Source organism: Delphinus delphis, chromosome 12 (genome assembly GCF_949987515.2).
Source record: "Delphinus delphis chromosome 12, mDelDel1.2, whole genome shotgun sequence".
Lineage (NCBI taxonomy): Eukaryota > Metazoa > Chordata > Mammalia > Artiodactyla > Delphinidae > Delphinus > Delphinus delphis.
Genome location: NC_082694.2, coordinates 89,707,241 through 89,733,588, shown reverse-complemented (window position 1 = coordinate 89,733,588; position 26,348 = coordinate 89,707,241). Strand labels below are relative to the sequence as shown.

Sequence of the window (26,348 nt, the reverse complement as noted above, 5' to 3'; positions counted from 1 at the left end):
CAGCATAGTACTGGAAGCCCTAGCCAGAGCAATTAGGCAAGAAAAATAAATGAAAAGCATACAAATTGGAAAGGAAGAAGTAAGGTTATCTCTGCAGATGGCATGTTATTATATGTAGAAAACCCTAAGTGTCCATCAACGGATGAATGGACAAAGAAAATGTGGCGTATATAAATAGAAGCAGAAAATCCTGGAATTTGCGACAATATGGATGGAACTTGAGGGTATTATGCTAAGTGAAATAAGTCAGTCAGAGAAAGACAAATACTGTACGATCTCATACGGGAAGCTAAAAAAGCCAAACTCCTAGAAACAGAGAGTTGATTTGTGGTTACCAGGGGTCAGGAGGTGGGGGAAATTAAGAGATGTTGGTCAAAGAATACAAACTTCCAGTTTCTAAGACGAATATGTTCTGGGGATCTAGTGTACAGCACGGTGACTATGGTTGACGATATTGCATCGTACAACTGAAATTTGCTGAGAGAGTAGAACTTAAGTGTTCTCACACCCACAAAAAAGTAAATATGTGAGATGATGGATGTGTTAATTAACTAAGGGGGGATCCTTTCGCAATGCATATGTATTTCAAAGCATCATGTTGTACCCTTTAAATATTGTACAACTTTATTTGTCAATTATATATTAATAAAGCTGAAAAAAAGAGGTCAGTAGCATAGTCATGGAGGTGGGTTTTAACATCCAGACCAACCACAGACCTCTGGTTACTTTACAAAAAGAAAATAAGAAAAACAAAATCAAGACATTAACTTCACATTTTAAAAACATTTATTTAGGGACAATGGAACCATATCAACATAACTTTATTCTACTGCTACCAATGAACAAGTGTAACCTCATAAAGAAGGAAAGTTAACAGATGTCATCTTTTTTTAATGCATAGGGGTTGACTTTCTTTGTCATAGCGTGTTTCTTACATATAATTTTTGAAGGTATAGAGATAATTTTTAAGGATTAATATTCTAGTTAATACCTACAACTCTAAGTATTACTTAATACACTATTTAAGCTGATTTATTCTTTTCTAGTCACTTTGCAAATATATAAATTGGTATTGATGCCCCTATCCTTAAGATTCTCCAGATAAAATAGTCATCATATACCTAGCCAAATCAGATGTTTAGTGATGTTTGAAAATGAACACAAAAGAAATGTGACCATATAAATTAGAGGATATTAAACTATTAAATAGTATATGTGATAAAAATCAGTGGAAAGTATTTAAAGATATGTAACTATATATATATATCTATATCTACATATATAAACAAAATCTTTTACATACTGGATAAAAGTTTACAGAATAAACAGAAGTGTTTTTAAACTTATACTAAACATTGTTTAGCTGAAGAGTAAATCCTGCCAGTGTAGTAATAATTTTTTTGTAATTCTCAAAGAAGAAAATAATATAAACTTTAATTCATGGTAACATAGTTGGCTGGAAAAATGCCAGTTTGACCTCGAAGGTTTCCTTCCCACCAATCAAAATGTGAATCTGTTTTTGATATAACTGTGATTCTGTCTCCAGCTTGAAAATTCAAATCTCCTGGCTGTTGTCCTTCAAAAGAATATAGTGCTGTCACTTCAAGAGGTTGGTTCAAATTGCCTAAAATAAGAAAAAAGCATTTATTCACATTTTATGAGAAAAACTGGAAGTATGTGTAGGTAAGATACAAATTAACAACTCGGGGCTTGGTACTCTGATGTCGGAGGCCAGCAGAACTCACAGCACATGGTCTGTGTGATTCTCATCACTTTATTAAACTTACGCTTTTCTTCTTTGGAAAGAGTAAATATTTGGTAATAACATTTCCTAAATCCACACAAGTCAAACTGCATATTGCTATGTACTTAAAAATGTGTTTGGCAAATATTTGTGGTTATAATTGTTTAAATTTTGACTAAACTATAAGATAATATTATTGTTTTTCCAATTTTAATAGAATAGTCATGGTAGCTTCAATGAATTATAGCTATTAGATAAAAGATGATATTTATGCACTTGATTGTATCATAAAAGATTCAATTTAAAAACCGTGCTTTGTGGTCATCGATAATGAGGATTCCAGCTTGGATGCATTTGCTGATTCATCAGTAGACACTTCTTTTCCCCAGGCTTTTACGGCTATTTTCATTTCTGTACTTACTTGATCCTTTCTCTCAAAAGAGAGATGAAATTCAAATTAGCACATCAAGAAGCATGTCTACATATATTTAACCAGAACTTCAACCCATATTGTGAAAAAAATACCTTGAGAATTGAGGGGGTAACATGAGTAAAAGACATTAAATATTACAAACTCTATAGCATCATAATAAATATAAAGAAACAGATACTTTCTGGGTACTCAGCTACATGGAATTTGGCATTTCCATGTTTCGTATAATTTTGTGCAATTAGATGCTTGTTAAATGCATCTCAGTACAGTTGTACTGAAAATATAAATAACCAAATTCTAAATCCAGTTACTTATTTGAGCCTATAATACTATAATAAGAAAAAATAAAGTGACCTTGGACTATTAGTAAGAAATGAAAATAGTCAACACTCTAGTTAAACTACATTTACTGAAGCACTGAATGTGTATCTCACACAAGATGGGGCCAGAGTTCTTTCAATAAAGCATGTACCATGTAGTTGAGTTCTCTTAAAGAAATCACTTTAATAATAGCTAATATAATTATATTAGCGGTATTACTGGTACAGTTTTTTCTATAAAATAGAAAAGTTCTGTATATTTTTATATTTTATACTGTATTTACTTTTAACCTGCTAATTTTAAGAAATAAGATTAAAAGTGTGTCATTAAAAGAATAAAATTTTGATATAGTCTGGATAAAATCAAAACCCGTTAAATGACTACTAACACATATGAATGAACAGTCGTTACTAGGTACTTTGAAAAGTAGCTATAATACTACATTGAGATGGGACGTGCAGAAAGGCCATGCCTCACTGTGATTAGAGCAGAAGAACGTAAGTTAATGTTAAAGAAAAAAATCATTCTGAACACTATTTTCCTATATCAATAATTACATTTATGACCTCCATATATAAAGCTCAATCTCAATTAACTGAACTTAATTAATGAAAACCCTTGAGTAACTCTTCCTCCCCCTCTTGTCTCCCAGACGTTTCGGATAATAGAAAGAAGCACGTAAAAAGAGAGTGCTTGTGAATATCAGGGAATGTTCTGGAAGCCAGAGCCATCTTAGCTGCCATACATGTACACATTTGTAGCACTGATTACAAAATCAGAGATGCATAGGAATGGTGACCAACATGATAACAGGTGTCATTCGGTGTGGCTATGATAAGAGCAGCTCCTGTAGCCCGAGCCGGGCACTGGGATGAGCACCCTCGTCCCGCACTTCCTAGGAGGCAGCTCCCGCATCCCCACTTCACAGAATATGAACCTGAGACTTGCAGATGTGAAGTGATTTGCCCAAGGCGGGGAGATCTGAATCTGGAAGTCTGTCTCCAGGCAATCTTAATCACTGCTGAGATTACACCCCAGGTCCTCAGCAACCATGAGTCTGAAATTGCATCCAACAGACTGAACTTAGGTTCATCAGTGCATTTTACTTTTGTCAGGCAGACTTTCAAGGAGAACTAGTATAGTTTCCTGCATCACTGAGTTACCCAGACTCTGCAAATAATGAGAACAACCGATGCTGAGGACCCCTAGTAATCACTGATAACTGAATTTGTTTTTAGCAGTTTTAGAAGTATATTTTATGATGAATAAGTTAGAGGAAGAAAGATGTTATGACCTAAAGAAAAGACAGAGGGGATCACAGACTTGGTTCAATCCCTGCCCCCCGACCAGGGGTTGCCATTGCCTCTGAATTGCGGTTTCCAAATAAGATAATGGGAAAGATGGGTATAAGGGCAAAGCAGATGGCTCTGAGTTGCAGCAGAGGACAAGGCGGTGCTGCTGGGTTTGAGGAGGCCAACGGTCAACGCTCCTCTTCCCACCTGAGTTTCGAACAGAGGTGAGGCAGAGAGGGAGGTGTCGTGGCTGGTAGAGCTAGTGAAGAGTGTGGCTAAGACAGGCCGACAGAGGGGTGCCAGATTCCTCAGCCAACTCACCAGTCAGGCAAATCCCTCTACCTCCTGGCAGGAGTGTAGAAGAGTCGGGAGTTGAGGGGTCGTTGGCAAAGTTCATTCACATGAAAACGAAGGAGTGAGCCCGGCCGAGTAAGGGCAGGTGCTCCCAGGAGGGACCAGTTCACAGGCCAGTGCCATGCCCTGCTGCTAGCTTGTTCTTCAATAAGCTCAAAATGACTTAAAGTTCCTCTTTACTGTAAATATTTGTGATAATTTCCATAAGGAGAAGTTCAATGCCCACAAAATACTTCATTAGGAAAGGTGAGCCAAGGAGATATGTTCTTCCAGGAAGGGAGACCACCCTGGAAACCACGGACGCAAAGCCCACTGGGTCACTATAGCAGCCAGCGTTCACAGACGCCTTCCTTCTGAGCAGTATATGCCTTCAAGTTTTATATTCCTGCACTCAAAAGAATCTGGAGGATCTCTGAAGCAATTGACCATTTTCAGCAAAATATTCAAGTTTAATTCAAATAGAGGTTATTTTTCTCTCCCAAATCAGGGCTACGCTTGACAGGAACCAGATTACAATCAGCTTTGGCGACTGGCAGCTGCTCTGAGGCTCATAATTAGCAGGTCTGCGCCCGCGGGATGCTGCTACTTTACTTCTCAGCGGAGCCTGCGTGACGTAACCCATATGCAGCCGACACATCTGGCCCAAGACATGACTCAGAAGAATCTCAGCCTTTGGAAGTTCCCCTTCAAGAAGCAACCAGAAATAAGAGAACACAGCGATGTTTTGCTTCACATTTACTGCAGTGATGAGCCGGGTGGCTGACTTGATCCTAGCGCCATGTCCCTCCAGGCTACGTGTGGCGTCTATAACTTTGGTGACCATGTCCTCTGTAGGAGTGTAAGGGTCAATGGCGAGTGAGCCGGATGAGGCTACCAGGCGAGGCCACCAGACCAGCGGTTCTCAAAAGGCAAAGTCTGGGCCTTTTATGGTTGTCACCCCCCCTGGGGAGGGGGCATCGAGTGGGCTTAGTGCATGGGTACTGCTGAAATCCGCACAGCACAGGACAGCCCCACAAGAGAGAGCCGCCCACTGTGCCCAAAGTGTCACTGACAGTCGTGGGGTGGATGAGAAGAGGATGATGGAGGCTGACCGAGGAGGTACAGACCTTCAGTTACAAAACACCCCAGTAAACAGGGCTGTGGACGCTCAAGGCTTGTTTCACTGAGAGGCCAGATGACAAGGTGGTTTGGAGCTTCCAAAGGGTGCAAAGCAAAAGTACGTACAATCTGGAGAATTATCGTTATGCCCGGGCAAAATTGCAGCTCGTCTGTGGGCATGGGACAGGCTGTGGGGAGCCAGATGTCCCGCTCAAATGGGTTTTCAGCTCGAGCCTGAGGACTGTGGGTTGTGACTTTTCCCTGCAAGGCTGATAGACCAGGTGTAAGGAAGCCCTTGGTAAGAATTTAACCGTTTCACACGGTAATGTAAAGTAAGATTTACTTTTTAAATAGACTTTAAATCTTTCCTTACATTTTCTTCTTCAAAACTCTTATATTTTGAGAAAGAACTAAAATAAATATTTATATTAACTTATTACGTACTGTTTATACCACTTAACTCGTCCTACCCTCAAATATAAAAGCAAAACCCAACCACCCACCCAACCATGGGAAGTAACATTGTGTTTGGATCACACAGCCAGTGAATGAGAGTATTGGCTGTAAGTCGGAGCCTCTGTCTCCAGAGCCCAGTTAGGGTTTTGTTTCTTCTTATTAGACATTTTCCCTTATTGCTTTTTAAGAGATATTTCTAATATTTATTAGGCATCTATACTACAGGTACAGACTTCAGAGAAATCTGAGAAAAGGAACCCTACTTCCCAGAGTCACTTTGCCAAGGCCTTCTTGGGGGTGATCCACATTGGGGGGCGGGGGTGGACCACAGCCTCGGCTCAATTGTAGCTAATGTCCCTTATCCCTCAGGTCCCGATGGGCCCCCTTCACCAAGCAAGTCCAGCCTGTCTGTTGACCTTATCAAGTTTAATCATTCTAACTGTGTAAAGCATGTTTGTTTTTGTTTTTTTTCGGTACCCGGGCCTCTCACTGCTGTGGCCTCTCCCGTTGCGGAGCACAGGCTCTGGACGCGCAGGCCCAGCGGCCATGGCTCACGGGCCCATCTTCCCGGACCGGGACACGAACCCGTGTCCCCTGCATCGGTAGGCGGACTCTCAACCACTGCGCCACCAGGGAAGCCCCAGAGCATGTTTTAAATGAAGTGCTTCTCAAGATAACGTGGATATCCCATAAATCAAAGAAGCGGCGCTAAACAACTTCCCAGATATTTTCACAAGCTGCCAGATTATAATCACAAACTAGGAAGTTCGTGATTATAAGATGGTTATGAATCATTTGTAAAACAGAGATATTTTCATTTACCAACTCTCTCCCGGTAGCTGGAAAGTTCAGGATAGAGATTATATTCATTTCTGTTACCTGAAAAAAAGTAAATAGATAAATAAAAGAGGGGGAACATTTAGAAAACTTATTAGTATATAAAATACCCAAGAATGTCAAAGCTTGTTCTCGTTAAGCAAATATTTTAAATCACTCTGATAGAAATATCATTATTTTATCATCTTTAAATCAAGAGGAATACCTGAATATTCCTCAGGTATTCCTATTTTCTACCCGAAAATAGACCAAACGTAAGGCAGATGGTAAATGTCTGATAGCCGTATGACCAGACGCACCTAAAGTACAACTCATGGCCTTGCAATTACGCATCCATGAAAACTACAGACACCTCCTTTTCCAGAAAATACCTGAATGAGCAAAGTTTGTAATCCCCAAGCCAGTGATTTCCAGACATTCTTGCCTGCTTAACATCTAAAGTAATTTTTAAACAGCAAGTATTCACTTGTATGTTTTTAAATTGATACCTAAAATTGTTAACTGTAAGCTTAAGGGTGTACTTTTTAGCATATTTCAATATCAATTACTTAAACATTCATCTCACTCCCTTTGTGGATAAAAGGATCTAAATATGATAGTGATCTGAACCTATCAGCATTCATTAAAGAAAATCAACAAGATGTTTTTCATTTTTAACCTTCAAATCATATTTTCATTTAATTTGTCCCAAAGATTTTCTAGCAATGTATTAATATTGTACTTTATGTAAGTGTCTACAATACAAATTTGTACATAAATTTACTTTTAAAATTGTATTTTATGTAACACGATCACCTATTAAATAATTTCTTATAGATTGAGTTATCATAATCATTATTAGCACACATTGATCAAAACTTTAAATATAGTATGAATTTGTTAATTTACTAAACAGGAAAGTAAAAGGTTATTTGAAATGCATCTCAGTAAGTGGACAAGACTTTTAAAAATTAGTTCATATACACGGGATGAGTATTATTTCTGGAATGACATAGTTTCAACATAAAATTGTATTTCAGTGTTCTTTTTTAAAGATATAGGTGTTAGGTATTAAGGAAGCTGGTTGTTATAAAAACTAGAGAGGGCAAGAAAGAGATATTTTATAGGAATGTAACAGAATTTTTTTATGTCCCTTCTAAGATAGAGGTAAAAAAAACTGCATAGTTATCTATCATCAAAACAATAGCAATAATAAAATATTACTTATGAAATAATAAACTATTACTATTACAATTTTTTATTTTGGTGATAAGTAGCTATGTGATTTTTAAAATAATTAATATATAATGATAATATTAATTACTATTCTTATTATAAATTCAGATAACAGTGCCATTAGGTCTCTCTTCAGTTTTGTTGAAAGCAAAAAAAAAAAAAATGTAAATCACCTAATCTACAAAGTATTTACTGCTCATCAGACTTAACTAACTATACCAACATTAACACCCATATTTCACACTGGATCATTGTTCTTTCATTTTGGGGACAATGTACTGTAGTATGATTAAGATGGTTTGGGGTTTGCTTTTCTTATTCAAGTGTGAAAAAAAGGTACTGTGAAAGGATAGAAGAGAGAGAGGGTAGCCTGAACATCATGTTCTCACTTGGACTGGCTTTAAGAAAGAACACGTGTGGAAACTGGTCATCTGTAAACTGTATCTCTTAAATTACCTATGCCCAGGTGCCCTTTCGCAGTCTCTGTGTTCCCCCTAAGGACAGAGGTACACCACTTTGAAGGCCAGTGGCCTCAGAAGTTTATGAACAGAAAAATATAGAAATAAGCATTGGCAAGGTGGGGAAGAGGGTACAAATACCAGAGAATCTATTTTTAACAACTGACTATAAACAAGAGATTTGGGGTTGGTGATCATATATAAGACAAAATATATGCAAATTAAGACTTTCTCAACTATTAAAATAAGCACTCTGAAATATAAATGGGAAAGTACATTCCATTCAACACAGCAAACCAAAATCACAAAGTATTTAGGAATAAATTTAACAAGAAAGGCACAGAAACTATGAAATCTTAGGAAAGACATAAAATAATATCTCAACAAATGGAAAGCATAAAATAGGAAGATTATCATAAAAATGCCAAGTAATGTAATGTAATGTTATTGTATGTAATGTTATTGTAATTAATATAAAAATCACAGAATTCATGTAAGTACATAATATTACTTCAACTAGAATTGCATATTGGGGGTCGAGGGGAGTATTGGTAAAATGATCTTAAAGTATATGAAGAGTTAAGTATCCACTAACTGCAAGAAGAAACCACTGCAAGAAAATTTAGGATACCGTGAATGCAATCTTGTATAGGAGGGAAGTCCTTAACCTTGACTAAAAAATACAAACCTATGAAAATAGGTGACAGATATATTTTTACATAAAAATTAAAACTTTCATATAGTAAAATACATGAGAAATAAGATCAACAGACAAATGATACATGTAGAAAAATAAACTGTCATCCAAATGACAAAGCCCTTAATATACAAAGCACTCCTACAGGCTGAAAATGCAACAAATATTCCAAGAGCAAAAAATTAACCAATGAAATAAAGAGACTTTTCAGACAAGATTAAATTCCAAACACCAGCAATAGTATGAAAAAATATTTAAATCACTAATAGGGACAAAACTATCCAATTAACAAGGAGATATAACCAACCCTCAGACTTGTAAACACCTCAAGACACTCCAACATTAACAGTGATGAGGAATGAATATGGTGAGGAATGTTACGGTGGGGCGTGTACATAGCAGGGAGTGTAGGTGTATGATGGCGGTGCACATGGTGGGGAGTGCATATGGTGGGGAATGGCTAATGAGACTCTGCAGTAGTAAAAACTTTTAAAAAGCAATCTACTAAATCTGTTAAAAATTTAAAAATATATCCTTTGACCTGTCATGTCCGTTCCTGGTATTTATCTTTTAAAAAGTGCCAATGTTGTAGACAACTTAACTTTAAAAGATATTAATTGTGGCATTGCTCAGCATGGGAAAAAAACTGAAAGTTAGTATCTATCAGTAAGAGAGTGGCTGAATAAAATAGGTACATCTACACGATGGAATGTTAAATAGCCTTTAAAAAGAATTAGAGTTGTATCCGTCGATTCAGGGATTTCCATGAGGTGTTGTTGAGCAAAAGGAACAAATAACCCACAAACAAACAAGCTATAGTAAAGCATAAATAATAAGACAGCATTTTTGTGAGACAACAGCAAAATATTCTGCCTATGCGTATCTACGTGTTTGCACACGTGCCCACGTGTAGGAATATAGAAACATGGAGAAAAATATCACTCCTGTTGTTCACATGGGTGTGCTGGGATGAGTATGGAAGAGGGTGCCGTGCAAGTTAAGACAGAGGAGAAATGGGAAAAAGGGAATGAGTCCCAAAAGAAAAAGAAAAAAAATGCTTTCAAAAACCATATTTATGAACCACGTATGTACTTATATAAAATTATATACGTGAGGATATATAAAAAATTAAGATTTCATTTTTTAATAAAGAACTTAAGAATACGTCAGGTTTAAAATAAAAGGTTGAAAATAGACACCAGTTTAAAATTTTCCTTTTATTGAATAAAAAATGGGTGTTCGCAACTGGGGATGATACGCTGCATGAGAAAAAGTGATGAGCATGTGAAAAAAATAGGAATCGAGCAACAAATAATGCAGCTAAAAAGTCAAGGAAGAAGGAGAGTATTCACAAGGACATCTGGTGAATAGAGTTGAGTTTGCAGAAACGTGCACAGGCAAGAAGGTGAGCTGGCAAGGACACTGCGAAAAATAGGGAGAGCAGCCCCTGCCGACACAGATCGACAGATCAGAAGACACGAGATCACTGTGGGAAACAGACAAGCCAAGGCTGGCTGGAGTAGGGGATCCAGTGACCAAAGATGATGGTGAGATTTTAAAATACATGCTCAGGAAGAATATGCATGAGAAACAAATCTTCCAAGATTTTTCCATTGTCAGGTGAGAGGAGCTTCTCGAGATAAGGTAAGTAGCTTTTTAATCTACACTGACAAGGAATTGATATTGAGGACGAACAGGATTTTTATGTCAGCATGATACAGATACCTATTCTCTTAGCAAGGAAATTTTAGAAACACTATGTATTTTAAAGTATACACATGGGTCAGATTTTAGGTAATCACTCAGATCTAAAACATCAATAAAAATAGATTCAACGCTCTCACATCTTACTACTGAAAGTAAGAGGGTAAACAAATGAATCACCACAACATGAATGAAAAATAGACTATCCCGTTTGATAGAAGAAGGCAGCATCCCAGCAGAACGGGACACAGAGTAAGTTGTTGGGTGGGGGCGGGGGTGGGTCATACAGAAGAACAGGTCTGTTCCTGAGGATCTTCCTGGAAGGGGTGAATTTAAGCTAAAGGCACAGCCAGGAATCAATATAAGGGCTATGAGTCATGTTTCACGCCCAATTCTCAACTGTACTTCCTTCCAGCATGAAAACTGGGCAAATGGATACAGAGCACGGAGGGGGGAGGGGCAGAACGGGCTCCGTGCCCTCGGCAGCACTTTGACACTTCCAGTCCCCTCCTCCCAGAACTTATCATACGCTGTTGACCCTTGAATAACATGGGTTTGGACTGTGTGGGTCCTCTTATACGTGGTTTTTTTCCGATAAATACATTGGAAAATTTGTCTGAGATTTGCCACAATTTGAAAAAACTCACAGATGAAATGCACAACCTAGAAATATCAAAAGAATTAAGAAAAAGTTAGGTGTGTCATGAATGCATGGAATTTATGTAGATACTAGTCTATTTTATCATTTGCTATGATAACATATGCCCAAATCTTTTACTAAAAGTTAAAATTATCAAAACTTACGGACACACACACTTACAGACCACACATGGCACTATTTGCAGTGGAGAGAAATGTGATCAAATGTAAGGCTGCAGTATTAAATCATAAGTGCATAAATGAACATACTTACGTGCACACATAAATGTACATACTGCACTACGGTAACAGTGCGCCACCTCCTGTTGCTATAGCGCTACGGTGAGCTGAGTGTTGCAAGTAATCATCTCCACATGAGGAGCAATCTCTCCAGTAAACTGTGTATCACTGTAATAAGTTCTCTTTCATGGTTCTGGTGTATTTTCCATTGTATTTAGTATGATACCGTAAACCTTGAATAACACCATGGGACCCATACAAAGTGCCACTAGTGGTCCTGGAAGTGCTTCCAAGAAGCAGAGAAAAGTCATTACAAGCAAAAGCTGAACTGCTTGATGTATACTGTAAATCGAGGTCTGCGGCTGCGGCTCCCCACTATTCCAACATAAATAAATTCAGTGTAAGTACCGCTGTAAAAGATGAAAAGGAGGGACTTCCCTGGCGGTCCAGTGGTTAAGACTTCACCTTCCAATGCAGGGGTTGCGGGTTGGATCCCTGGTTGGGGAGCTAAGATCCCACATGCCTCGTGGCCAAAAAACCAAAACATAAAGCAGAAACAATATTGTAACAAATTCAATAAAGACTGTAAAAATGGTCCACATCAAAAAACAATTTTTTTTAAAGAAAAGGAAATTCATGAAGCTGCGGCCACAGCTACACCGACAGGCGCAGAAACCTTTTGCGTCTTTGGTGAAATATCTTTTCATCTTGTATTAAAAATGCAGTTTTTATGTGGGTGCAGGATTGCTATCGACTCTAATATGATTTGAGAACAAGCAAAGTCATTATATGAGAGCTTAAAGCAAAAAGAAGGTGAAGGATCTAAAGCTGGAGAATCAAATGCCAGCAAAGGCTGGCTTGATAATTTTAGTAAATTATCTGCTTAAATACTGTCAAGATAACAGGAGAAGCACCTTCTGCTGACCAAGAGGCAGCAGACAAGTTCCCAGATGCCATTAAGAAAATCATTGAGGCGATAGGACATCTGCCTGAACAGGTTTTTAATGCAGATGAAACGACCCTATTCTGGGAAAGAAAAATGCAACCAAGGACATTTATTAGGAAGGAAGAAAAGCATCAGGATTTAAGGCAGGAAGGGATAGACCAACTCTGCTCCTTTGTGCACCGGCAGTGGAGTTTATGATCAGGACGCCCTCGCCTACAGAACTGCTAAACCCCAAACCTGGAAGGGAAAAGATAAACGCAAGCTGCCCATCTTTGGGTTGTACAGAAAGAAGGCCTGGATCGTGAGAATCCTTTTGCTGGATTGGTCCCTGAAATCAGGAAGTGCCTTGCCAGTAAGGGACTGCCTTTTAAATTCTTTTGATATTGGACAATGCCCCTGGCCCCCCAGAGCCCCGTGAGTTCAACTCCATGAGTAGACCACCAAGTTGTGTACTTGGCCTCAAACACAACGTCTGTATTTCCAGCCTCTAGATCAGGAGAGCATCAAGACCTTTAAAGGCTCTCATCACACATGGTACTCTACAGAAAGAACTGTTGATGCTATGGAAGAAAACGCCTATAGAGAGAACATTATGAAAGTCTGGAAGGATTACGCCACTGAAGATGCTATCGCTTATAGGAAAAGTCATGAAAGCCATCAAGCCTGAAACAATAAACTTCTGCTGGAGAAAACTGTTCCAGATGTCGTGCATGACTTCAGTGGATTTACAACAGAGCCAATCAAGGAAATCATGAAATAGATCGTAGATATGGCCAAGGAGATGGGGGCGGAGGGTTGCTGTGAAGGGTTTCAAGATACGGATCTTGGAGAATTTCAAAAGCTAATAGACGCCACACTGGAGGAATTAACAAAAGATGACTAGATGGAGATAAGAGCTTCTGAACCAGTGCCAGACGATGAGGAAGAAGACGTAGCAGTGCCAGAAACAAACTGACATCAGACAATCCGGAAGAGGGTTCTGATTATTCAAGACTGCTTTTAACTTGTAGGATATGGGCACTGAAAGCAAAGCAAACAGTGGAAGGAGGACTGGGATCCTATAGACTCACTTTTAGAGAAATGAAAAAGCACAACAGTCAGAAATTACGATGTATTTCCATGGAGTTACACTGAGTGTGCCTGCCTCCCCTGCTTCCCCCTCCCCCGCCCCTCCCCCACCTCTGCCACCCCTGAGACGAGCCCTCCCCCACTCCAGCCTGCTCAACACGCGCAGGAGGAGGATGAAGACGTTTATGAGGATCCACCTCCACTTAATGAACAGTAAATAACCAGCATGCTGTTTGGTTAATAAACTTTTCTGTGGTGTACGTGTGAATGTCCGCATGTGAAAATCTAATAATTGTATGGGACCTCTTTGTGTTATCACCATCATCGCCTAAGTGTTCATCGTGTGGAACATCCTGGGCAAGACTTGTATAGAAGTGGATAGCCTATTCTCACATAGGCATAAGGTGAGTCATATTTAATACAAAATTAATAATGTGTTAGTTTTCTTACTGTTTTATAACTTGGCTTTCAAAGAATTACATTGCTGTACCGTATGCCCCTCTCTCTCTCTCTCATAATTGGAGAAACTATCAGTCTTCATCGCGTGTAAGTGGTTTTTAAAAAATGTAACAGTGTTTCTAATACTGTATTATCAGTATGGCTGTAATGCTGTGTGCTATCCAAATTTCATAGCTTCTCACTCATTAGCGCACAGGCTAGGCTACCGTGAAGCAGTTCTCACTCATTAGCGCACAGGCTAGGCTACCGTGAAGCAGTTCTCACTCATTAGCGCACAGGCTAGGCTACCGTGAAGCAGTTCTCACTCATTAGCGTACAGGCTAGGCTACCGTGAAGCAGTCATATTGCTGCTTCTTTTTCACCAATGCATGAATCATTATACCTGTAAATACGAATTTCTTTTTCTACTATCTTTTCACTTTTTATGTCTAGTGTTAGTAATACATATAACATTTACAGTTTTTTGTATCATATGAGACAATATTGATGTACGTACTGACAGACAATTCATCTTGTAAACAGACAATGTAAACTTATGGTATAAATAAATACAGTAAAGTACGATCAATGTATTTTCTTTTCCTTATGATTTTCTTAATAATATTTTTTCTAGCTTACTTTATATAAGAATATAGTATGTAACACATATAACATACAAAATACGTGTTAATCAACTGTTCATGGTACCAGTAAGGCTTCCAGTCAGCAATGGGCTATTTGGGGAAGTCAAAAGTTATATATGGACTTTTGACTGCATGAGGGGTTGGTGTCCCTAACCTCTGCGTTATTCAAGGGTCAAGTGTACTTCCTTCCAGTAACGGCAGTTACTTTTCCACCTGTGATATCTCTGCTCCTAGAAGGAAAGTTCTTTAAAGGCAAGAGGTAAGTTACATTCATCACTGTGCTCTCAAAAGCCACAGTCCAAAGCCACTTGCAGAACAGTTAATATTACATGAAACATTGCCTACTTTAATATATTGCTATTTACTGGTAACCTCTACACATGAAAAGCAGAATTCCAAGAGTGACTGTCATAAAAATGAGTGATGGAAAGAGGTGTAAAGGCCAAAAGCCTGGTGCTTTACGAATTTATCCTATTTTAAAACCACCTTATGAAACCCTGAGCTCCCAAGAATGTATGGTCAAATTAATATTCAGAAATATAAATCTATGTGTATATGAGAAAAATAGGCTTAGTTTCCATTTCAAATTAGCAGGATAATAGTCTTTGGAAGAAATGACAAAAAAAGAAAAACTTTAAAGATAAATCACTTTGTGAATTGGAAAAAGCATTTTCTGAATGAGAATAGACATTTTCACAAATTACAGGAATGAGAATTTGCCTTGTGTGTTTAGAAGAGACCGAGCATTTGTTTTTCTCTCTTTAATACTCATTAGTTCTTCTATTTGACACTAAAGTAATGACTTTAGATCTATCATTAAATGTAGCTTGATTTCTTAATAATATTTCACGATTACTTAATTATAAATGTATTTGAATTGCAACACAAATATTTACTTTGAGAGCCAGAATTGAGCTGTGCTTGTGCAGACGATTGCCGTGGTCTTGACAATGGTTTTGAAGGTAATTCTTTAGCCTGGGAGGAAAGACAACAACAAAAAATGCATGTGATTTTAAAACTCTGTTTTTACTTAGGAGCATATAAGGCCCCCCCCCCCCCCACAGTGGGTGTACACGGCAAACGTTATCCTATGCACTCATTAACAGAGCACACGTACTGCTCTGGGCCACATCTGGTTGAACTGGACAACACGCGGGTGACGGCTGGGGGCGCGCTTCTATAACCGGAAGCTTCCCTCATCCTGGCACCTTTGACACCGCACAGGTGGAGCAGAGCGATGCGCTGACCCGGAAAGGGCCACGCGGCTCCGAAAGGTGCGGAACTGGACGAACGAGGCGCACAAAACCCTCTGCACGTCAAGGCCCCTGGCTAGCGGCAGTTATTAGTATTATCAATTAATATTATAAAGTTCTATCCTTGCAGAAATGCAATCATGGAGAACCATGTTTCTTCCTGAAATTTGCATAGATGACTGTCAAGGTTTTATGACATTTTCACAAGAACTTTATGTTAATGAAATTAAAAGGGAAGTGTAGTAGGTTATTAGAAACCTGATATCAAGGATAGAATGTTCTATATAAAGAAATTTTCTGTGGCTACTAAGAAAAATATAAAAACCAAGCATGATTACAGAAGCCTTCTTCCTCTCCCGTGCTGCTTTTCTTGCATTGATTCGTTGTCCTTCATTTTCATACTTTTCAGTAAAAGAATCAAGAATTTCATAAAGATCTTCTGCTTCAGCAGGCCGTGGTATATCTCCAAATAAAATGTCATAAGCTCGAATGTCTTGACAATAAAATCTAATAAGAAATATATTAAGAACATTTATTTTGCAGACATAGATCTTTTCTAGAGTTAAATGTAGGACACACAACTGTGTATGTGTGTGTGATTTACTCACATATGGCACTTCATAGATACGACTTTTCAAACAGCAACTACAAGCCATGACCCACGTCAAAGCCTCTAAATTCACCTCTCCAAGCTCACCTCTAGAGGCGATCACCATAAATGGTCTGATATTTATATGCTTTTCCCAATAATATAAAAGCACGTCATATATACATACAAACATATATAGAATATTTATATACAAATGCATATAATAAACATATATTTATATAAACACTAATACACATATAATTACAATCACATACCTATACATCTTTATAGGTTTTTACTTTTTAAGTTTCTTATAAAAATGGTGCTAACATATAGTTTCCTTAAAATGTTTATTTGTATCAAAATTATGTAAGGATTTGCCTTGCATGTTTAGAAGCCCTGCAACTGATTAAGAAGTATGTTTGTTTTAGTTTATCCAGGATTTAGGTGAACTTTAGTTGGAAAATCTTCCAACGGCCTAGAATCACAAATTTCTAAAAGCATTCTTAACTTAAATTTCTCAAATTAATAAAACCAGAAGTAAAAACATTTCTCTTGACTTTACAAGATGGAGAAATTTAAGAATCCCCCCATTCCTCCTATTTTCTGGTTGTTGGGGTCTGCACTGAACGTTTCTGCATGTGCTGTGGGATTCTGGGTAAATGGGCACCGCAGACTTGGTACTCAACTTCTCTCAAGTCTGCTGTAAGCGGCAGACGTGTGTCCACCACCAGCTGAGGCAGCCCTGTCAGGGTCACTATTAGTGGGATTCCTGCCAGGTTCTAGAATTAGTCCTCTCAGTCTTAGCTTTTTATCTTTTTCTCGGCAATTAGACATACTTTCGTGGAAATACAGAAGAGCAGTTTTGGGGAAAATTAGCCAGATGCCAGTTTAAAGTGGAAGTTCCTCGTCGCCTGTTAGGGTACTTCCAAATCTTGTATTTTTTAAATCAAAATTGGTCTCTATCTTATGGAAGAAAGACAAAGGCTGGGACTAACAATAGGAAACCTCTCATGAGGAACGCTGCACTTTGATGTTATGGAGACGGCTGCTTGCCTTCAGCCTCGAGTCACCCTCTGCCAGCTTCACACTCTTCTTCTGCAGCTTCCTCGCCTCTCTCAGCCTGAACAGAATTAAAAAGAATTAGGGCGTTGCTCTGGATGAGGCTTTGGCTGAAGGCAGTGTTGTGGCTGGTTTGGTCTTCAATCCAAACCACTAAAACTTTCTCCGGAGCAGTAATAAGGCTGTTTCGCCTTCTATCATCTGTGTGTTCACCGGAGGAGCACTTGTGATTTCCTTCAAGGACTTTTGCTTTGCACTCACAGCTCGGCTAACTGTTTGGCACGAGAGACCTAGCTTCTGGCCCATCCTGGCTTTGACGTGGCTTCCTCACTAAGCTTGGTCATTTCTGGCTCTTGATTTAAAGTAAGAGACGTGCAACTCTTCTTTTCACTTGAACACCTGGAGGTCTTTGTAGGGTTATTAATTTCAATATTGTTGTGTCTAAGGGAATAGGGAGGCCTGAGGAGGGGGGGGCAGGGGGTGGTGGTGAGTGGAAACAGCCAGTCTGAGGAGCCATCGGAATACACACTCGTTTACTGATTAGGTTCTCCATCCTATAGGGGTGCGGTTCCTGGTGCCCCAAACAATAACCATGGTAACACCAAGGTCACTGATCACAGATCACCATAGCCAATGTAGTGATAATGAAAAAGTCTGAAATATTGCAGGTATTACCGAAACGTGATGCAGAGACACAAAGTGAGCAAATGCTGTTGGAAAAATGGTGCCAACAGACTTGCCTGTGCAAAGGTTCTCTGTACACTCTTAACGACAGGAGTCTACGAAGTATTACTTTCTCATCGCACGCTCTTCAAATCAATTAAAGTGATTTGCCTTGCACTTACTTTCGGTTAGTTTCTTTCCTCTCAATCAAACAGCTACCTTCTAAAGACATGCCAGCGAAGAGGCCTCTTGACTTGCAGTAAGTAAAGACAGCCGCGGAGCTTCTTAGGGAGACGTCTCCTTCTAAATTCCTGCAAAACAGAAGGCTTTGCATCACAGAACTGTGAGCACGTTCACTTGAAGATGTCTGATTGGCACTGCGCTTCTAACCCAAAAGAAGGATCCTGCTCTGCACTTACTTCAATCATTTTTTTTGCGGGGGGGAAGAAATATTGTTTATTGAATATTTAATGAGGTCACGTCCATAGGGCTTTCTCTTTTTGTAAATTTTATTTTATTTATTTATTTTTTATACAGCAGGTTCCTATTAGTCACCTATTTTATACATATTAGTACATATATGTCAATCCCAATCTCCCAGTCCATCACACCACCAAGCCCATCCCCAACTTGAATCATTTTACATATTTTACTTCCTGCTGGCCTAAGCTCGGTGTGTTCAAAGGGGTCTAGAGGACGGACGGTTCATGGCAAGTGCACAGCAGGCCAGATGGTGGTAGCACAGCGTGATGCACGTGGAGAACACACGCACAGCTGATACTTCCCATGTTGTCTTCCTTCCCTAAAACAGGGAAACACACCTCAAGAGTAAAAGACTGTGGTTCTTTTTACAGTGAGTATTTTCATGGAACTTAGAAACATTTTTAAATGATTTTACTGAGTAGCTTCTATAAACAGTCTGGGTTTAAAATATTTAATTGCTCAATTAACTCAAGAATAGTTATTGATTAATAGAGAAGGAAAATACACTTTAAGTATTGTAAACATCACTCAAGTAAAACACTTCCATTTCAATTTTTCATAATTTAGTTTGAAAAAAACCCTTTTTTTCCCTGATCAATGCCGTCCTTTCTCAGTTAATTAAAATTGACTCGACCTGGCTCCTTCAAAGCTTGAAGGTGAATTTTATGTTGATTCCGGTAGACACAACAGCCTGCAGTTCTGAAATATTTAATTTCTTTTTGTGTGTTTTAGTTTCAGATTTTCTCACAGTGGCTGTGTTTTGTATATTTCTTATTTGTAAGCAGCCTCAAACCCTCTGGGGCACGTGTAAATCATAAATTTCTGTCATTTTAATTCGTTTCTCTTAATGAAAAACGATGTAGTTTTAAAGCCTTTACTATCCAAGAGCTGTTCAAATGGGATTTCAGCGTACTCACCTTCCCAAGGGCCCAACTGCCACAGTCAAATTCCCTCCAAGTGTTAGGTTACCACCTTTTGCAAAAGCTTCTACTGCTCTGTCATAATTCAAAATTATTACCAAATCCGATACCTGAAATGTAGACAGCCATTTATTTTAAAAATAATGTCTAAATATCATTTAAAATATATGTTTACTAAAACTCAAGATACGATATGTAATGTAGCAAGAATTTCAATGTAGCCAAAGAAAGTATGAAAGCAGAGCCGTGCTGTATTTTCCGCTGCGGATGTGGGCCGCTAACCTCCCGCCGGTAATCAGAGCGCAGGCCTCTGGGCACTCTCTGTGCATCGAGCACGTGGTGTGAGGTCTCCAGGCATCGACTTCTTCTCAGCAGCCTCGCGGGTTAGTGAGGCTGAGTGACGTGTCCTAGTGACACGTGAACAGGTCACACACAGGTTGGAAGGTCCGGGGGCCCGAGTCTGGTCCCCACCGGCGCCCCTGCAGGGCCACGCGACCCCCAAGCAGAAGCCGCCCCAAAGCGCAGAACACCAGGAGGAAGATTAGTTAACCAGTAGTTATGCCTATTACCACGGTTAATCCTCCAAGGAAAAGCAAAGCTGGAGCGAGTCTCCACGCTCCGGGCGGGTCGCTGTGGACAGGGCGTGTTCTTCAGACTCGCCTCCTCTGGGGCGGGACCCCCGGTGAGGCCACGCAGCGTGCCCAGGCCACGGCCCCGCATCCCACGACCGCAGAGAGGCGCCGGCTGGGGAGGCCAGGCTTTCAACCCAGCTCCTCTTCGCAGCACCGGGCCATCTGCGGCATCTTGGCTCCATTTGGCCTTTTCATCGTTAAAGTCCACGGCAGGACCCGCCCCCTGAACCACCACGTGGAGTCAAGCACGTGTGTCAAGTGCCGGAGAACTGAAGGCCTGAGGGCCTGGCGCTGGGAATCTGGGCTCAAAATGGAAACCATTTGGGTGTTAATTCCACTTCTGCCCCTGGCATATTGTGTGACCTTGGGCAAATGATTGAGTGGCTCAAAGCCCCAATCTCCTCTGTAAAATGGGTATAATAGTAACCAGATTTCTAAGTATATATAATCGTATAGATATATGTATATACATGTATATAGGCATATACACAAATCTAGGGTTGTTTGAAAGATGAGTTGAAATCATTTGTAAACCCTGGCATCACATCTCAATAAAATATGCAAAGGCCAAGCAGATTAATGTTTAAAAGATGACTTCATTTATATCGTTCTTTAAATTTTTCAAATCTTTGTTTTCATCTGACAGAAGAATCTGATTATTACCAAATGTGATTGCACTCGGAAGGGCCTAGTGGAATTCCTGATACAGTTTAATATGAATCCCTTCATGAAAAATTACACTCAAGTTCCGTAGGACAGACCAAATATGCCAGCTAATTGACGCATGCAAAACATATCACTGTGACTCATGTCAACTGTTAATTCCATTTTATACATGGACAGTTTCTGATGATCATTATGTTGAATGATACAGAATTATTTAGCGTTTCTCATGCAAAGTTAAGCAATTTTGCCACTGATTACATAACCAAATCTTATGTACTTTTTAAGATAACACATATGAAATTACTTTGCGTAATGCTTAGAGTGTACACACTCAGTGTAAGTCTCCAGCCGTGACCTTGTGGATACTCTAGTTGTTATGTCTCCTTCTACTTGGTACGTCTTAGGATAGTTAAGTAAGGCACAACTCTGTGAGTCAATAAAGAAAATAAATTAATCCTTTAATTTTATGTCTAGTCTCAATTCAGTTCTCCTGAAATAAGAGTAAGATAATCCTGTGTTCTTTGGTGACGTGACTAATTAGAGAACCAGGTCCAAAGCACCACAGTTTGAAGAGCAGCGGTACTGACGACAGCTCTTGATTTATTTCCACAGCTTAGAATAAAAAGCAAAACAGATTTCCTGAAAGAAAACCGGAGCAACGGAGCAAATAAACAGTTAAGACAGACGTTTAAGAATTTGATAAAGGCTTCTTAATAAGTTCGCATTAAGATACAGTTAACTGTAAATAAAATGCGAGTTTTACAATTGAACTCAATTCTTTAAAAAGAATTCAAAAAAATACAAGTATCATGCAGGAAAAGCTGGGGAAGAAATGTTCTCAGGAACCAGAGGGCTTCTCGTCCCCTGACACCCTGTCCCCAGCATGGCACTACCCCATCTCCCTCTCAAGTGTTTACCCACCTTGAACCCAAGCTACGGAGTCCCTGATGCTGTCGTCCTGTAACGAAGAGATAGCTTCCAAGCCCCAAATCCAGACAACCTGGCGAGAAAGCCCAGGGCTCCCTCCTGTGGTTCTAGTGAGACCCGTCCCCAGCCCCACCCCTAGCCTCCATAGAAGGGTCTTCTTTCCCATCTCTCAAGCCATTCTGCTCGGGAGTCTGTCTCACTCCCCAGAAAGCCTCATCATGTGGGCAGTAAGCTTTCAGACTCAGTACGTGGCATCATCAGCCTCAACGTTCGACCCAAATTTGAGGGGTTCCCATCCCCTTCCACTCCTCACAGTAACAGATCCCCCCCTTGCACAGCAATCTTAGGGGACTTCGAAACTGAACTCTGATCTCCAAGGGTAGTTTCTCAACTTAAGCCTAGATGCCTTCCTCATCATTAAAGGAAAAGGGTTCATCCAAATTCTCCTGGAAAAAGCGGAGTCATTCTTCTCACATTACAACCTTGGGTGAAAGCGAGGTTGATCTGATTTGATGGCCCAGTGTGGATTCTGGCTTTTGGTAAACAACGAACAGTTGGATAATCCAAGGTATCAGGGTTTTCAGACCTTTGCGCTCTGCTATAATTGTCCTGGAAAGAAAATTTAATGGTGTTTAAACCAAGTCTTAGCATTACCTTTCCTTACTGCACTGACTTTTAAACCTTTCATTTGTTGTTGTTGTGTTTGGTGGGTATGTGTGAGTTCTACAACCTTGGGAATTCTCAGCAGCTCTCGTGAGTGGACCAGTGCCATAATCTATACTTAACTAATGCCCAAGCTCCTGAAGGCCAGCAGGTTCTGTACACGTCCCTAGCTTCACACACCTTCAGAACCGTTCCTGGTCTAGATTCCAAAGTGGAGCTAGAACTAGACTTCCTGATAGTCAAGTACGCATTCCACGTGTAATGAAGGGGTCGCCACCTGGGGGAGGCAGCAGGGGGGCGGAAGCTCGCAGGGGGTCCCGGGCCCAGGAGAGGGGTCTGGTCCCACCACGGGGGGCGCTGCAGTCCCCTCCAGCCCTGCCACCACACACCACACCCACGTGCTGCCAGGTGGCGAGAGCAGCTGACCCCAAACGCCAGCCCCCTTGCCTCTGTCGTAAGACCTGCCTTCCCCTCCTGTCATCAGACCAGGGCAAGTTTACCTGGAACTACGGCCTTGCTTGGACCCTTCCTCTTCTCTGTCCTGCTTCCCTTAGCCCCTTATAGGTTCCCCCCCACCCAGAACATTTGCTCAGTAAGTCACGTGCACCACGAGCCCTGTCTCAGGCTCTGGCTCCAGTGAAACCAATTAGAGACAACCACACACCACCTCCGCAAGATGCTCAGCATCTCTGTGCGTTGAAAATAATCACATGCGCCCCACCTACCTCATCCGTGCCCTGAAATCCACGGCGTGTTACATGGGTGGGAGTTACGGTTAGAGCCAGCTGGGGCACTAGAAGCGAGGAGACTCACCCGAGCGCCCACGGACGCCAGAGGCCTCCCTCTGAATGGCCAGCCTGTCATTCTCCGACTGGAGGAGTCACATAACTCAGTTATCTACACAATGACGGCAGCGACAGCCACTCAGCATGGCTACGGTATGGAAATGATTCTATGAGAGTACGTGTGAGAGTTTTATGAGAATGTTAGCCATTATTGCTAATTATTCCATTCCAAAACAGAAGGGCAGATAATTAAGTTATTCAACAAACATTTAATAGTTTGAACCGATGATGGCAGTGCTTTAAAGAAACATTTATTTTGGGTGTCTACTTGTGCTTGACACTTGGCCAGTCTGAGGGCACAGGTATGAAGGACTCACAACCTAGGTAAGGGCCGGGCAAGAAAACCTCCAGACTGGCGCATGCGCCGAGCGCCCCATCCCACTAGGAGCAAGCGTCTGGCGGAAGAAGAACGCCAGAGAGGAGCTCGGGCAGCCTGGGGGGCTGCAGACTCGAGGGCATGGGTCCCGCTGCCTGAGGTGGCCACGGGCCTGCTGCACTTCATTGGAACTGGAGCTGGGGCGACAAGAGCATCCAGACGCAGGAGCTCCGCGGGCGCATGGCCGCCGACCCCCAAGCTCCCTCGCTCATCCTGGGTCAGAGCTGCACCCCGAAGGTAACTGCATGTTTCTGGCCAGGTCTGAGATGCTTCCTGGGGAACCAGCACGGCCTCTCGTTAGCACTGAAAAGTGACCGACAGCTCTAACCTTACGGCTACGCTCAGGGAAGCAAAGCCAGGTCCTATCGAAGAGGCACAAACTCCTAGGACAGTCTTCTAATCTCTACTTGAAGAGGATATTTTTAAGTTAATACTTATCTTCCATGTACAGTATTTAAATGGAATTCCAGAGTTAATTTCTACTCAACCATGAGGGTAAGTGGCATTCAAAGTTTCCACAAACGGCAAATATAAGCAAATGCTCTTTGAGATGGAGCCCCAAAGCCTGGGGTCAGCGGGCAGTGATGAGGGACACCTGGGTACAGCACCAGGACGTGTGAGCAGGGGTGCACAACAGATGCTGAAAATACGCTTTCCACACGAGTGCGATGTTTCTGAAGGCCATGATTTGGTTGAATATACAACCAAAAGGCAGTCATGTTAGCAAAACTAAAACATGTTCCTCTTTTTATGTCACAAATCTATGCAGCAGCAAGTAAAGGTCAAATAAAAATGAAAGTCAGTAGTGGAAACACTTCCTCCTAATAAGGCCAAGGGCATTTAAAACTACGGCAACAGAGCAAATTCATAAAAGGGTAGTTCAGGAAGAAACTGACTGAAATTTCAGAAGAAAATGATTCGGGAATATCAGGAGATTTGATTTACCAAATCACTTAGCAATAAAGCAGCAGACGAAAGCTTGATATCATGTAGATGCTCCCTGTGGGAGAGACCTCTGTAAGCAAGTGTGTGCTGGTATACTTTCCAGTCCATTTGATAGAAACCATAGTCATTAGCAGCAAAGTTGTAAAGTGAAACAATACAAAGTCAACCTTTACTTAAAAAATTGGAAGTAGTTTGAACATCAGGGATACCAAACTGGATTTTGCCACAAATGTTGATACATGGCATTGAGCTGTTTGCACCCATGACTCTGCAATCAGAAGCCATAAACTGCCAGTTGTAGTTTTCAGGTCTGAGAACAAGTGTTCTGCAGATGTGCTAACGATGGAAACAGATGAGATGGTAAATGAAAGAAACTCTACTCTCAATGAAGGCGAAGGAGAAAAATGATAAACATTACACAGCTTCAGGTAGAGAGTCAAGAAAATAAAAGGGAACGATTTCCATAGGTGGTTAAACGAGAACAGTAGGAGATCACTCGACTTTCACGTAGCAGTTGCTTTTAGAGAATAGGGTAGTCGTATGTACACACGTCACCACTCACCTCTATTCCTAGTTCAAATCCTCCACCAAGCCCAGCTATCCCGATGGCCGAAGGTGCAGACCATTCTAATAAAAACAAACAAACATTACTCTAATATTAAAACTCCTTGGCACATAAATATGGGGAGGAAAAATGCTAAAATATGAATTAATAGTGTTTCTTCTTAAAATAATGAGATTTTGGCGTTTTTGCCTATGTTTTTAAATGTTCTTTAATAAATATATATAATTTTTTTTTTTTTGCGGTACGCGGGCCTCTCACTGCTGTGGCCTCTCCCGTTGTGGAGCACAGGCTCCGGACATGCAGGCTCAGCAGCCATGGCTCACGGGCCCAGCCGCTCCGCGGCATGTGGGATCTTCCCAGACCGGGGCACGAACGCGCGTCCCCTGCATCAGCAGGCGGACTCTCAACCACTGCACCACCAGGGAAGCCCTATAATTTTTTAAGTTAAAAAGGTTTGAAAGGTGTTAGTTATTCATTATGAGCCTCATAGCCTCACAAGTCTATGTTTTCTAATCTTTCCCTACAAACATGCATAATACCAAACTATTGAATTCTCACCAGTTAAATACACATAGCATTTGATCATTTCAACCGTCCGTATTCCTAATGTTTTACAAAATAATTGAGCTGGAATTCCAGTCTTTTGTTAGCATTTTATCATAGATATAAGAGAGCAAATGGATTCAAAAGAGCTTATTATAATCGCTTCTAAGGGTAACATAATACTAAACCGTTTCTATTGTAAATCCTGGAGGGCAAAAACTGCTTTGACACCCTTTGTGCCTAGTAGAAGCACAAGAAATAGGTTATAAATTCAAGACTATTAAAATTCTAACAAGATACACATCCTTACATTTGGAAACTAAGTACAATAACTCCATTTGCCACGATATGGTACATTTCAGGATTATCGCGTGCCTAGCTTTCCTGATCTGGACACAGTTGTGCTAAACAGGTCTAGAAAGAATAACTGGGGGTGGGGGGAGTCTAGATGGAGCACGTTCTGAAGATGCCCAATGTTTCTTGCTACCATGTATTCCAGATGACAGGCTAGTGCTTGAATATACCCAGAACTCATCTATCTGGGCTTAGAGGGGTTTTGATTACAGAAATTAATGTCTCATAATCTCAAAGTTATTTTCCACTTCCTATGTTAGGGACTGTCCCTGTTTAAA

At 40.5% G+C, this 26,348-nt stretch overlaps 1 protein-coding gene across 1 annotated transcript in view; it reads right to left on the bottom strand.

Moving 5' to 3' along the window:
- Nucleotides 1-774: 774 nt before the first annotated feature.
- SH3YL1 (SH3 and SYLF domain containing 1) overlaps nucleotides 775-26,348 on the bottom strand; it is a 46,814-nt gene continuing 21,240 nt past the window's right edge. Inside the window, exons 4-10 of the mRNA XM_060027178.1 lie at nucleotides 25,171-25,235; nucleotides 19,552-19,664; nucleotides 18,334-18,462; nucleotides 16,176-16,344; nucleotides 15,481-15,559; nucleotides 6,521-6,577; nucleotides 775-1,624 (exon numbers count right to left, since the gene is read on the bottom strand). Of these exons, the coding sequence (XP_059883161.1) occupies nucleotides 1,434-1,624; nucleotides 6,521-6,577; nucleotides 15,481-15,559; nucleotides 16,176-16,344; nucleotides 18,334-18,462; nucleotides 19,552-19,664; nucleotides 25,171-25,235 (803 nt within the window). The 3' untranslated portion in view covers nucleotides 775-1,433. The remainder of the gene's footprint in view (nucleotides 1,625-6,520; nucleotides 6,578-15,480; nucleotides 15,560-16,175; nucleotides 16,345-18,333; nucleotides 18,463-19,551; nucleotides 19,665-25,170; nucleotides 25,236-26,348) is intronic.